Below are 14929 nucleotides of genomic sequence, written 5' to 3'. Positions count from 1 at the left end.
CATGACCTAAAAATATAAAACTGACATAAAAGTACGTATAAAAAACCATGACCTAAAAGTAAAGTAAAGTATGATGTAACAGTATAAAAAACAATGACATAATAGTATAAAAACCATGACATTAAAGTATAAAAAACAATGACATAAAAGTGTAAAACAACCAAGTATCATAACTTAATAAACCGTAATAGACCGTACCAAAACTTCCAAAAGGGGGGTGGGGGGGATTGTATGTAAAAGTGCTGTACCTTACATTGGTGAGAGTTGAGGTGATTTTGCTCATTGAAATGTTAAGACGATAAATAAAACCATAGATCAAATGTCTTAACAAAGCTTGGAGAGTATTAACCTTTTTCAGCAACAAACAACCGTTTGCGCTGCACCACTGTTGCTGTTTTAAGAGACATCATTTTCTTCACATTTGTCTTCATTCAAAGCATCAAAGTTGTATTGTCAGGCCTCTTTAATTGTGCATAAAGTTTTTTTTTTTTTACCAGTCTTTGTTTCTGTGTGTTGTTTGGGATCACAGTTGTGTTTTCACTGAAAGCACCCTCATTGATCGACGTCTTAGCTTTGCAGTCCCTCTGTGTGTGTTCGTCGTGTGTAGTACAACCACACACAGCAGATAAACACTGTCTCTACAGCATCACTGCTCCTCAGCCTCCATTCGACATGCATTCTGCAGACACAACTGTGTCATTCTAGCTCTACGCCGCCTCTTATCTAACACTTTAGCATCACAAAAAACCCAAGAAAACGAACTCCAGTGCAACAAAGTCACCTCTGCAGACAACTTGACTGCTGTGGGATCCTTCAAGTGAGTGGAGGGAGAGGAGAAATGTTTGAATCCATAGCAGAAGAATGTGTTTATCTCTGTTTACTCTAATCGTTGTCTTGTGCTAGAAATGAAAGGACAGCTAGGTCAAAGCTGCCGAAGCGATCAGGAGAAAATAGTTAAAGTGATTGATCAGCTGAGACTGTCTGAGAGGAAAAAACAACAAAGGTTTACGCCCACTTTTTTTTCTTTATCATTGTCAGTGCTTTTAATATTTCAGGAAAACTGATTTAAACATTACAGTAAATGTTTAATTAAAAACTATTTTCCTTTTTCTATTTGTCTTTCTTTGAATCTGATTTATCGTGTGTTTCATTCTATTAGGATGAAAACGTAGTTTGGGGGGTTCGATTAAATCTGGCTCTGTTGTGTTTCCGTTTGTCCTCATGTTAAGTGGTGACAAACGACGGAAATCAAAGGCAAAACGTTTTAAAGTTTGGACCAAAAGTCTAGAACAGAGATCTTTTCTGCTGCTGCATTATGTTTTTTAGAATCGGTTCCATTTTCTGCTGTTTTTCAAACATACCAGTTCGATTGGTGCATGAAAAAGGAAAGTTGTCTTGTGTACAAACTTTCATATTGAGCTTTTATTTGTAGCGTAACTCTTCATCATATTGGAATAACTAAAACATACTTTTCAATACATGTTTTTGGAAGGAAAGATGTTTCCTGGCATTTACACTAACATACATGAGATTCAGTCAGGCCGTGAGAAATTCTGCCAGCATGGTGCTGATATGTTTGCAATGTCGTGATCAAACCTCCTGATGTTATTTTTCTGCTCTTTGTGTCGAGTTTGGAGACGACCTCATTCGTGAAGCGGTGCTTTATAAACAAACTGCACTGACCTGAACCACAGACGCAGAGAAGGTTTAGAAATAGCCTGAAACCTTGATGACAATCGCAGAGCAGGAAGTTAAACGTGCTGACGATTAAATCGAAATTTACTCACTTAATATTTATCTTTATAAACAATACATACCACTACTTTGTCCGAATTCTCTCCCCGGTTGGAGTATTGAAACCGGAAACCAGGCTTCATAGTTGGGGAAAAAAAACTAGTGAGCACAAAATGTAGGTCACTGGATATTCGTGATAGTTTTCTTCAGGGTTTTATGGTGTAGTGGGGGAATTCAGACACATTTAATAATCTGAAGCTATGATGGAGGATAAGAGTTACCATAAGAGAAAAAAAGGATGAGTTTATGTTGCAAAGTTATGACAAAAAAGCTATATAATTATGAGAAAAAGTCCACATTTGAAGTTGTATAAATGAAGTTGTAAAATTATTAGGAGAGAAAAAAGCAATAATTGAGGGAATAAAGTTGTAAAATTATTGGAAATGTTGGGAAATTAAGAAAAAAATGCCAAATTTTTACATGAATAAAGTTGTGGTTCGGTTAGAAATAATAAAAAAAGATTTTGACAGTAAAGTTAAAAAATAGTGAGAAAAAAGTCTAAATTTTATGAGAACAAAGTTGCACAATTATTAGAAAAATGTTAAGATTTTACAAGAATAAATTTGTAAAATTATTTAAAATAAACCAAAACTTCGACAATGAAATTATGAGAAACAAAAAGATTGCACAATTAAAAAATTGTAGATTTATAAGTTAAAGTTGTGTTTTGAAAAAGAAAACATTTTTTAAAAATAAAGTAGTAATTTCATGAAAAATTAATAAAATAAAGTTAAATGTAAAAGGAAAGTGTATTTAGCTGGATCCTTTATGAGTTTGATGTCTGTCCAGTTTCTTTGAATTGTCTGCAACTTAAGCTAAACAGATAATTTTTGATTTATTAAAACATTTTAAAAGCTAAAAATAACATTATATTTTTGAAAAAGCATGACTTTTGCTTGTAAAATTTGGACTTTAGAGACTTAAATGTATGGCTTGTACTTTGTTGAATCTGTTTTTATAATTGTACGACTTATACTTTCATGCATTTGTGCCACAGAAAATGGGGCATGAAAGAAAACAAAATCGAACTCTGGTTCCACGCTTGTTTCTTTTTTTCTGCTTTAGCTGCTTTTACAGTAATTGCATAACAAAATTCTAAACTAGGAAACATCAAAAAATGTTTTCATCATCAGTTATGGCCAAAATATTTCCCAGTCCGTACCCTCAAAGCTTCTCAGACGTTTCTGCAGCAGTCTCAGTCTTATTCTGACCCTTCCAGTTTCATCAATAATGTAGAGAATTGGCTCCTTCTCATCTATCAGAGGTGCATCTTGTATCTTTACTTTAGCCGCTGAGGAGATGTGAGAACATTCATGGTGTTCCTGTAGTCTGTTAGTGCGCTCCGAGGTTCTCCACGCGCCTCAAAACCCGTCAATAGAACGATAGCAGTCCGTTTTTATTCGGAAGCTTTGTGGACTCACTGAAAGCCAGCATCAGAATAACAAATGGCATTTTAAAGAAAGGACTTGGATATGTTTCCTGACAAAAGTTTATGAGGGAGTGTTGACTGTGAGAATTATGTGTATGATTCGTAAACGTAATTAGCTTTTTTTTTTTTTTTTTTTTAAATATCCAGCTGATATTCTGAGTGAGAACTGTAAAGATTAAAGGTGGAAACTGCTCAACTTGGAGAAACACAAACACAACTGGCAAAAGACGATAAAATACAGAAGAAAATATTTAGATTAAAAGGCTTTTTTTCTCTGCATAAAAACATCTGACCTCTCCACTAAAAATTGGGCAAGAAAAGTTGGTTGATTGTACAAAGTTTGAATGAAATCAGCTTTAGATCAAAGAAAAGTCCCCTTGTGTTTAAGTTTGAAGTTTAGACAATTTCCCATTAGGATATTTTTGCATTAAAGACAGCCCTCTTTGGTTGTAGTGGGGAGTACAAAGGCGGCGTCTGTGGAGGAGGTCTTGCACGGGGCAGCGGGTGCTCGCCGTATTCCCAAGACCAGGCCTCGTACCATGTGACATCACATGCTTTCATGTGATACGCTGATCTGCTGCGAATCTGGACAGTTTCCATTTGAAATTCCAATTTAATGGAATTTGTGCTGTGGGACAGAGAATTCAGTCAGGAGTCATGTGAGGAAGTGTGCAGATGCAGCTTGCAGAACTGGTTCCAAGTTAAGCCGAGATGTCTGGGAGAAAACCGTTAGGTAAGACGACATGCTCTGTTTTGGTTCGGAGGTTGTAGATTTCATTGGTTTTATTCCGCATCTGAGTTTTATGATAGAATGAGAGAAAAGTGTTTGAAAATCAAATGTGTATGAAGTTGGGGAATACGTTTGATTTGGATTTGTTTCTGAAACCATGTCCTCTAATCTTCCGTCGGTCCATCTGTTGCAGGATGAGCTTCAGTTGCATGTTTTGGATTGAGGCAGCAAGCAAACGTATGGTGGATGCAAACTTAAACATGGCAGCCTCAACTTGATCTTGAAGGCATGCTCCTTAATATGCAGCTTTTGTTGGTTTTAAATAAACAGTCAACATTTTCTTTTTCTATTTTATCTTTGGGGATTTATTTATTTTTAACAAGAACCTTTTGTGGGGTCTTTTTTAATTGAGTTGACTGTTGTATGTTCCTCACACTGTGTGAGTTTTCTTTTAGCGTGTTTTGCTCTTCATTAGTCATGACTGTCCAAACAACATCAACACAAAAAGGATGCCAACAGGATTCAGTGGAAGTCTCATTAGTTTCTTTAAACGGAAGATCCATAACGAATTTTTAAGCTTTTAGTAGCATTCGTGCAGCATTGCATTGTTTGTGATTGTGCACACATGGGTGTGATCGGTTTTACTGTAAAGCCTCAGTCACACACACACACACACACACCCATTCAGGTGCTGCAGGTTTGTGGGTTGTCTGTAGGGAGGAGCGACTGTATCTTCAGGGGAGCGCAGGGGTGTGTTAGTTTCCTTGAGGCTCTTAAGGGGACGTCTTGAAAAAGGAGCATACCATTATCATGCCTGTGGTAAGTGTATCATCAAGAATTCGTGAGGCTTATGTCACGAACATTTGACCAATAGTCGATGCTGTCGTACTGGACCCTTATACCACACTCCAGTCGTTAGTAAGTTACGAGTACTGGCTCCCTACTGTGCGCAAATGTTGCACGTGTGTAGGTGATGGGTAAATGCCAGTAGGACGCCCGTAGGATGTCCACACACTACACTTGTCATTTTTAACGTTCAGACTGCATGCAAGGGGCGTGCACCTATGTCGTGAACAGCACTAACGTGAAAATCCCTATGACACCTCTGCATCTCCCCTGCTTAACCCTCACTTACCCTTGCGTTTTGTATAATGCTACCTTTAAGAATGTGCTTTTAGCAAATGGTGTTCACCTGGACTGTCGCTACCCGATACTAGCGCGTGTACCTATAGTTGGAAAACGTTTGGTGCAAAATGTCAAAGCAAGTGAAATCTGGTGAATCTTGTTCTAGGCTTTTTCTTTCACAGCTCTATTGCGATATTTGAAAGACTAGAATTTTAGCCGGGCACCAACCGCAATTATTCATTTCTCCTCCATGATCAATTTTGAAACAGTTGGCACTTCTGTGAATCAAAAAGGATGCCATCCATATGTCACCACCAAAACCGAATCCTGATTGGTCAAAGTTTAACCTGTTGTTTTTTATGTAGAGTCCGAAAACGGTCTTAAAAATCTGTGCGACTAGAGAATGCGAAAGCTTTGAACGCGAGTGCTCGAAACATGCACATGTATGCGTTTACATACAGACTTTTCCTTAGAACGTGCGTTTCCGTGGGCAGCGTGAACGTAGCTCAGGTGTACGCTGCGACCTGCCGACCAGCATGCCTGTAGAAAAAATGTACTTAAGCGTTTCGGCTGTACGGGTCACCAAGCGGCCTACGACCTGCACCTGCATATTCCGTACAGTTTTGATCATTTTCCACCCACAGGCAGTCCGCTTCCACCAGTTGTGATCAAGATCTAAGATGATTTCTTCTTGTGCTTGTGTTGTAGCTCAGACATGAGTGGGGCCAGTAACACACTGGCAAGAGAGTTCCTGACGGATGTTCATCAGCTGTGCAGCGCTGTGGCTCAGAGGGTGGAGGCTCGAGAGGAGGATGAGGAAGAAAGCCACATGGTGGCACTTGGGGAATACCTAGTGAGGGGGCGGGGCTACCTTTTGCTCAGCACCCTTGATGCAATCATCGATCAGGTAAGGAATAGCCAATCATCTTCTTTTACTCAAGTTTTTGCCACCAAACTAGACTAAACTTTTATTTTTAAAAGCAGAACTTACTGACTGTGTTGGAAGTCTTTGAATCTTAAAGGATATAAGTCTCTTAATGTATACATTTTTTCCCGCCAAACATTTAACGTTTTGAGTTTTTGAACGTCTCAGAGTGTCTTCACAGAGAAGATGAGCTTGTGACCAAACTGTTCCAAACTGGCAGAAAGAAATGGGATTTAAAAACGGAAAAGTGAAACGTAAACACAAAAAGAAAGAAAGACATGAGTGAGCTAAAGACCAAACAAAAACAAGGATTGCATCGTGTAGGACTTCAATTATTCTTTCTCTCGTTGCTTTGCCCCTCCCTCATAATTCCTGGCCAATGACTGAAGTGATATTTAGTCACGTCATTTGGTTCACAAGCTTTGGTTCGGAACAAAAGTGTTCGCTGCATGGCGATCTGAATATAGACCAAACGCATAGATCAGGACTCTATCGTCACCAAACTGAACGGACTCGTTTCAGATTAACGGACTTTTCTGGTCTGAATACACTCTTAGTTTACCTCACTGGATAAATATGGAAGCTCATCATAACTAATAAAGAGATCGCTGGCCCTTAAAATGAAGGTCTAGGTTCTATTATAAGGTAATCATGGCGTGGTACTGTGACAATGTGGATCAAAGACTAAAAGTAGTAAAAAAAAACTGTTCCCTGTGTAGGAAAAAAAGCCACAGCCCTTTTTTTTTTTCTTGTTGAGCTTTGTCAGCGATTTCCAACTGTCTGCTCTCAAGAATGCAGTGTGAAATCAAACCAGCTGAATATGTGATGTTTTTCAGCTTTCTGGTCCAAATGAATCAAATATTTAAATAAAAGTCAGACAGAATGTGAAAAAGCAATCTATGTTGTGATGTTGTATACATCTCTAGAAACGGCTCTTTACATACTTCTGAAGCAGAACTTCCTGAAGTCCAACTAGCGTCTTTTATAAAAGTTTTGTTTGCTAAAAGTTTTGATGTAGATGAAGATGCTGACAGATTGAGAGCAGCATCACTGTTTTCCTTTGATTGCTGCTCTTGTTTCTAAAGTCATTTCTATGAAACCCAGTATTTTCTAAATTCTTTTCTTAACAACTGGAACATTATCATGTTCCTAACACATCTCTGTTGTTGACGTATCATCATTTTCCTTTCACTGATTTCATGCTCAGTCATAACATCAACATTTAGCATAGAAGCTAATTCATGCGTTTCAATCCTTTTCCTCAGCTTTAGCTGTTTGCGTTGGTTTTGCCTCAAATCAAAACAACCCTTTAATTACAATCCGAGACTCTTAAGTCCATTGAAAAAGATTTTTGTCAAGATGGCTGATCCTGCTACTCTCAAAACTCAACCGGGGAAAAACTTTTCTACTGTTGGATTAAAGTTTGTCTCATTTGTTCTCAATGACGTGTAAACATAACGGAAATGCACTTTCCCTCAGGAAAGAGTGCGGAGCTAACTGTCCTCGTTGTTTTATTTTTGCTCCATTTTTAGCTCAAAAAGCAACTTTATTGCAGTGAAAATACATTTTTTTGCTGCTGTTTTTTTCTTAAAGAGATTACATGTTTATTTCTGGTTTTAGTATATTGTGGTATGTAACAGTGGAAAACCTGTAGAATATGTTCACATATGTCATGATTTCTAATTAGTTGCATGGATGTTACGAATACATATGTTTTATTCAGGAAAAACAAATTCAGGTCTTTGTGTCCCTGAAATATTCAAGTCTGATTAGTGTGTTAAGTAAGGCTACACGATATGAAGAAAACTCGCGGTTTGCGATATCAATGATGAATATTGCGATGACAATATAACTTGTAATACATGAAAAAATAGCAAAAAAAAAGCAAAAACATCATCTCCATTTCACTGCAACACTTTAAATCAGAGTCGACATAAGTTATAATACACGTTAAATGACCCTCGTCTACATAGGAGGCGAACATCTAACATAAAAGAGCTCCAGCTGATTGGTCAACAACGTGAAGGCGTCCATCCATCTGATTGGTCAAAAGCATCAATCGATTTATTTGGTTCGTTAAATACTTCAAGCTGCCATAAGATTGTTTTAGCACATTTAAGGTTATCATTTATTGCAATTTTCGCCGTCTTTTGCGATATGCGTAACTGCGATTTATTATGTGGACCTAGTGTGAGGTGTGACAAACATACATACAACTAAAAAATACAGACAAACACTGTTAAAAAAAAAACACGGTGGGTCATTTAAAATCCACCAATATTCTGAGCCGGCTTCATTCCGGTTTGGGGTCACTGGGATGCTGGAGCCTATCCAGCTACTGAAGGTGTAGGACACCCAGAGACATTGTTGTAACCACACACTCCATCCATCCGTCCATCCGTCCATCCGTCCGTCCGTCCGTCCGTCCGTCCGTCACCAGTCTGTTGCAGGGCCACACACTCACTTCACACACCTAGGGTCAACTTGGTGCTAACAGTGGACCTATGAAGCATGTTTTTGGACTGTGGGAGAAAACCCACACATGCACCAGGAGAACACGCAAACTCCACACAGAAAGGGTTCATCGGGATTCAAACCTTATGGCTGCGCGGCCACAGCGCTGACCACTGTTCCACCGTGCAGCCCCACAATGCTAACCGTCGTTCACCCATTGTGTTTTAGAAGGGTGTGCCAGCCTTTGGGAACCCCCTGGACAAAAGCCCAAATTCCTAAACGCAATTTCTTCCCATAATCTGAGTTTAAAGTGTAAATCATTTCTGCTGTAAATGAAAGTTCTAAGGATGGATCACTTTTCTTTAAAACGCCCACACTGAGAACTCACTCATGTGTTGTGTATTAGTGATGATAGACACAGACTTCAGCTTTTTACTGTAATCTACCCGTCTGTGGTGACGGCTTTACAGGAGCTTCGTTTGTTTTAATGGCACAAAGTTTTGTTCATGATGATGATGATGCATGAAATGTGCAAAAAATGCATGTCTGATAGTCAATATTTTTTATATAACTTCATCTGAATCTGATCAACGACACCTAAAGGTTTTCTTTTGAAGGTAAATGGCTTTATGGTTTAGGACATTTTTTTATATATATACCTACATTACGCTGAGTTTTCAACTGATAATCTTTAAATTCTTTCATGTTTTTTTTTAAACAGTGTTTTTTCAAACCATTAAAGATCATGAACAACTAAAATAGGTTTTCTTGATAATAAAAAACAAAAACGTTTATTTCTACCGTCTTTTGTATAAATGTCAAAAAGGGAAATTTACTCTTCAAGCTTTAAAACAATTCCAGTTTTGGAATAATTCTTTGCATTATAAATGTAGGGGACATGCTGTTTATGCTGGGCGTAAAAAAAAAAAGATTTAATTAACACAACAGGTAGGAATGTGGAGGACTCGCATGAGATCCTGCATCTCTCAGAAGAGACCGTCACGTAGCTGCTACATCTACTCCAGGCCCCACTTTCTTATCGACTGAAATCACGTGAACATTTGTTTTTTCTTAAGCCGGATGACGCGTCTTTATAATAGGAATCTTGAGCGTCTGCAAGCGAAGCGTTGTGAAGCAGAAGAGTGTGACTCGGTGGGAGTGGGTCTTCATGTGACATCGGAGTGTGACTAAAGTCGCCGGCGAAGGGAGGCTCTCCTCCGTGTGACTGGTTTTGTTTTTGTCCTGCCAGGAGCTGACTTGTCGGGAGGAGCTGCTCACTCTGCTGCTGTCTTTGCTCCCACTGGTGTGGAAGATTCCTGTGCAGGAGGAGAAAGCTCCAGGTTGGTGATGATCTTCTACTACCCATTCAAAAGAAATATTTGAATTCGGACTAATTGCCCCTTGTGGGGGCCTTTTCTCATTTTTTAGTTCAACATTTCAGTTTCTTTTCATGGGTTCGGGTGGAGAAAATGTCACGGTCCTGATGTTTGGAGCTTGAAGTTGTTTTGTTCTTGGATTATCTTGCCTCCACTGGTTCATCGGTGGCATCACGCAGAGGGCCATAAATCAATTAGCACAGTTCATGTTGAGGAATGTCTGTATGCATATCGATTCTGACATATTTGACATATTTTTATGCCTATTGTTACTACACATTAGCTGATATTGTCACGTCCCCTATAGTGGAGATTAAGTTACACTGGTTATGTGATGGATTATGCAATTTTCATCCGACCGCTACAGCAAGAGACGACGGTAGAGTCATGTGACCTCAGAATGACTGCGGCGTTTGGTGTGGAGCTGCTGATATCCCCTAACATGGACCCTACACATTTTTCTTTTAATTAATTTGGCTCACTGGTTGAAACTTAAGCTGCTAACGTGCTGCTAAGCCGTCTTCATGCACCAATGGATTATTTAGAACTGCAGTTCACCTTTTGTTTAAAAAATGTTCACATTTTGCGTGCGATCTTCAACCCTCGGGCCAGAAAGAGAGAAAAGAAAACGACACTTACATTTTTCCCGTTTTATTTCAAATCTGAATCTGAAGGAAGTTTTATTTTGAAAAACTAATGGATTCTCTTCACCACATCAGACTCATTCTTGACGTATGTAAAGTCGCTCGATCACGTGTCAAAAATCCATTCACTACTTTCTTAAAGTGGCTGCGCAACCGCTAAATCGAAGTTGACCAAAAATAAACATACAGTGGGACAAAAATAGTATTTAGTCATCCACCTTATAAAATCAGACAATGTCTTTTTCTTACACTAGCCTCTCTCATCATTTTAAGTGGAAGAACTTGCACAATTGTGGCTGTCTAAATACTTTTGTGCTCGACTACATTTGGAAAGTTTCTTTTGGCACCAAAGAGCCAGACAGACAGGAAGCAAAAGAAGAGGCTTTGACTTCAAAATAAAAGAAAGCTGCATTTAACAGACACAAACCAGGAGTCTTTACTCCAAACATTATGGTTACAATTGTTCCTACAGACCGTAACAATAATCAGCTATACCAGTTTTTTTATTACTTGTATTAATCCATTGTTCCTTAAAAGTTGGACGAGGCCTAAATGTTGGCATCTGATTTTTTTAAAACTTTCCCCTTGACAGTTATGGGTTAAGGGACAATCTAGATGCCATTTTAATGGTTCCCTACATAAAGGGAACTCAAGTGAACGAGTAAAGTTTAAAACAGCTGCAGATATTTTACAGAGAATGAAGATAAACTTTACCCTCAAACATTTATAAAAACTGAAGATGAAAATAAATAAATGACACGGCCCCTTCAGCATCGGACAGGCCGGTCCATGAAAATACGATCTGACTTTAGCAGTGGAGACCAATGCTGTAGACCGCTGTCAAACAACCTCCTCTGTATCATGTCTCTCGTACGAATTCGTTCAGTTTGCCAAAACGTACATAAATCTTTGAATGTAATCCGATTTTTTGTTTTCATTCTATTATACTGGACTTATATTTCTGTAAAGGTTTGAACATGGAGAGTTTAAACCAGAAAGAAAACTGTGCAGTGAGGGGTTTTACAAAACATCTAGAATTATTGTAATAAAGAAAGTTAATTTATGGATTTCACCATAAACGAGAGACCACTGTGAATACAAAAGGTTTCTTTAGCTTTTGCTTTGATTTAACATTTATGGTATTTTTATTGTCACTTCTTAGATTTAAGTGTGTAGTTCCGGTACATTTAAATTTGACAGGACATTTCCTGTGTTGACAGACTTCAACCTGCCGTCCCTAATAGAGGTATTCCTCAGCCGGGAGGTGAAGGCCGTTCCTCTCAGGACCGGACCGAAGACTGCGACAGACGAGCAGAACTCTGGGAAGCAGCCGCGTGCCGGCAGTGGCACTTGGAAGTCACGCAGATCACGTCGGACGGCACAGAGATACTCTGTTAAAGATGCTCGCAAGTCCCAGGTCTCTACCTCAGACTCTGAAGCCAACTCAGAGGACAGAGCTGTTCCAGGCTCAGGCGGCGCCCGGAGCCGCAGGTCGCATGTCTCCCCTGTCCAGGTAAGCTGTCGGCATCATCCATCAGAGGCCTCACAGTCCACTCCCACTCTGTGCAACAGCACGGGCACCATGAGCGCACCGTACCCCCATCCCAGAGCCCCCGGGGGCCAAACCCTTGACCATGAAACCCTTACGGACCCTGCTGCAATATCAATCTTCAACCGCATGGAGAACTCCCCCTTTGATCTTTGCCACGTGTTGCTTTCCCTTCTGGAGAAAGTCTGCAAGTTTGACATGAGCATCAACCACAATCCCGGCTTGGCCGTCAGCGTCGTACCTGCGCTCACAGAGATCCTGACAGAGTTTGGAGATTGCTGTGGTCCAGGAGGAGGCGGAACAGGGGCGGAGGAGCTTGCTGGAGGCTGGACGGAGGAGCCAATTGCACTGGTTCAGAGGATGCTGCTACGCACCATTTTGCACCTGATGTCGGTTGACGTGTGTCAGAACGACAAACTTCCAGACAGTCTGAGGCGGAGCTTGACGGATCTGCTGCGAGCCACGCTTAAAATCCGTAGCTGCTTGGACAGGCAAAGTAACCCGTTTGCTCCACGGCCCAAAAAGACTCTGCAGGAGGTCCAGGAGGACTTCTCCTTCTCCCGTTATCGACACCGAGCGCTGCTGCTTCCAGAGCTGTTGGAAGCAGTACTGCAGGTGCTGCTGGGGTGCCTCCAGGCCTCCACACCCAACCCCTTCTTTTTCAGCCAGGCCCTTGAGCTCATCCATGAGTTTGTTCAGCACCGTGGCCTCGAGCTGGTTGAGGCTACAGCGCTGCGACTGGAGGGACTTGGGACGGTCAGAGATTCGGAAATAGGAGTAGAGGCTTCGGAGCGATTACGAGGTCTCATCGCAGAAGTCTTCAAGATCATGAGCGCTGTGAAGAAGGCAAAGTCAGAGCAGCTGCATCAGTCTGTTTGCGCTCGTCGCCGCCACCGCCGCTGTGAATATTCCCACTTCCTGCATCACCACAGGGATCTGTCCGGGTTGCCAGTGTCTGCTTTCAAGCAGGCTGCCGGTCGAAATCCCTTCGAGGACGATGGAGGAAACACGGATGGAACCGAGGGCAATGCGGTTCGGTACCCCGAGCGCTGCTGCTGTCTGGCCGCCTGCGCCCACCAGTGTCTGCGGCTTTTGAAGCACCTGTCCCCCACTGGTCCAGCTGTGCTGCAGGTATTGGCTGGTGTGCAGGCTGTTGGAATCTGCTGTTGCATGGACCCCCGCTCAGTAATAGGGCCCCTGCTCCATGCTTTTCAAGCTCCAGGTCTGCGTAGTTACCAATCTCATGTTTTAAGTGTGCTGAGCAGACTCATTTTGGACCAACTGGGTGGGGGGCAACCCTCAGAGAAAGCCAAACTGGCGTCCTGCAACATCTGCACTCTGGACAGCAGCCAGCTGCCGGGCCTGGAGGAGACACTTCAACACGGAGAACCTTCAACCCTTTCCACCAATCTCTGCTACCGCTCCCAAGGGATTCTCCCCAGTGGAGGGGGAGCTGAGGACATGTTCTGGAAATGGGACGCACTGGAGGCCTACCAAGAACTGGTCTTTGGTGAAGACAGGCAGCTGAGTCAGCAGATCGCTAGCCACGTGTGCCACCTGACGCTGCGTGGCAATGCTGTGGTGCAGTGGCAGCTCTACACACACATCTTTAACCCCGTCCTGCAGAGAGGGGTCGAACTGGTCCACCATGCCCAACAGCTGGGGGTCTCCACCGTCTGCAGTCAGGTCTGCAGCTACCACACACAGTGCCTGTCTGTGGAGGTTCTCCTCGTCTACCTGCAGACTCTACCATCACTTTTAAAGTCCAGGTGAGCAGCTGTGCTACCAGTTCTAGCCTCAGTCATGTGCACCAGTGTGGGGAGTTAACTCGTACAGGGGCTGCAGGTTTTTGGGTTAACTGGGCCCATGGAGGGTTGTAGAGAAGAGCGACGGCATCTTTGATAAAAATCCTGGTTTTAGCATGTTCTTGTGGCATTTATTCTCATAAATAAACAAAACATATAGACATTTACGCTTAAAATTGCATCTCTGAAGTATTCATTCACTCAAATCGTTGTGAATCAGGAGCAGATGAAAAAAGCTTGGAGGTGCTATAGTCCGCAGGCCACAAGCTCCTCAATTCACTTGCAGGCAAATAAATCCATGTATGTCTTTGTTTTTCTGGCTTGAGCTCAGCTCAACAATGGAACATACCATTCGTGTGCCTGGGGTAAGTGTATCGTGAAGTATTTGTAAGGATAATGGATAACTTATTCACAGTTTTTCACCCACAGACAGCCCATATCTAGTTTGTGACTTTAAACATAAATTCTTAACTGTTTTGTTTATTTTCCAACATTATTGTTGTTTTTCCAGCAAAGCTCTCTGTCAGCTTTACAAGAAACTTAATCTGCTTGTTTGTTATCAGATCTTTTTTCTTGAGGCCATTGCTAATTGATGCTAATCAATAATTGATCACAGCTTTGTGACGTAGGAAAGGGATATGGTGGGTTACTGACTGCTTAACTCTTTCATGAGTTTTGCCATTTTTTAAACTTTATAACATAGATTTGGAAAATAGAAAACTGTCTTTTTTGCTGGAACCAGGTTTAAAAGCAGACTTTTCCATCAGACTAATACTGATTGCCCAAAAATACCTCCTCTATTTTATGTTTCTGTTTCTGTCTCAGACAGGATTAACCAAAAAATGGAGCCACCAATTATTCCGACCTTAATTAGAGACAAAAAAAGGATCATCGTTCTGCAGGACGGTTATTAGTAAAGTGTCATTTATTGTGTTGAGCTGGAAAGTGAAACTAGGTTTTAGTAGAAACTCTGAAGAGCAGGTTATATTTGTTATGTTTGTATGTATTATACAACTGTAGTTTATATTTTTAATTAAATTCCAGCTATCAGCCTGCAGAATATGGCTGCACTGTTAGTTCAACGATGTGGATGTATAT

The 14929-nt window shown here is 41.0% G+C and overlaps 1 protein-coding gene across 5 annotated transcripts in view; it reads left to right on the top strand.

Moving 5' to 3' along the window:
• Positions 1-14929, top strand: part of lyst (lysosomal trafficking regulator) — a 67643-nt gene that overhangs the window by 13734 nt on the left and 38980 nt on the right. For all 5 annotated transcript variants that reach the window (XM_078931532.1, XM_023963749.2, XM_078931531.1 and 2 more), the window contains 3 exons: positions 5787-5985; positions 9707-9797; positions 11698-13795. In XM_078931532.1, coding sequence (XP_078787658.1) covers positions 5787-5985; positions 9707-9797; positions 11698-13795 — 2388 coding nt within the window. The remainder of the gene's footprint in view (positions 1-5786; positions 5986-9706; positions 9798-11697; positions 13796-14929) is intronic.

The sequence above is a fragment of the Oryzias latipes genome, chromosome 15 (assembly GCF_053564925.1).
Source record: "Oryzias latipes strain Hd-rR chromosome 15, Olatipes_Hd-rR_3.1".
Taxonomy (NCBI): Eukaryota; Metazoa; Chordata; class Actinopteri; order Beloniformes; family Adrianichthyidae; genus Oryzias; species Oryzias latipes.
This window is presented reverse-complemented; position numbering and strand designations above follow the sequence as displayed.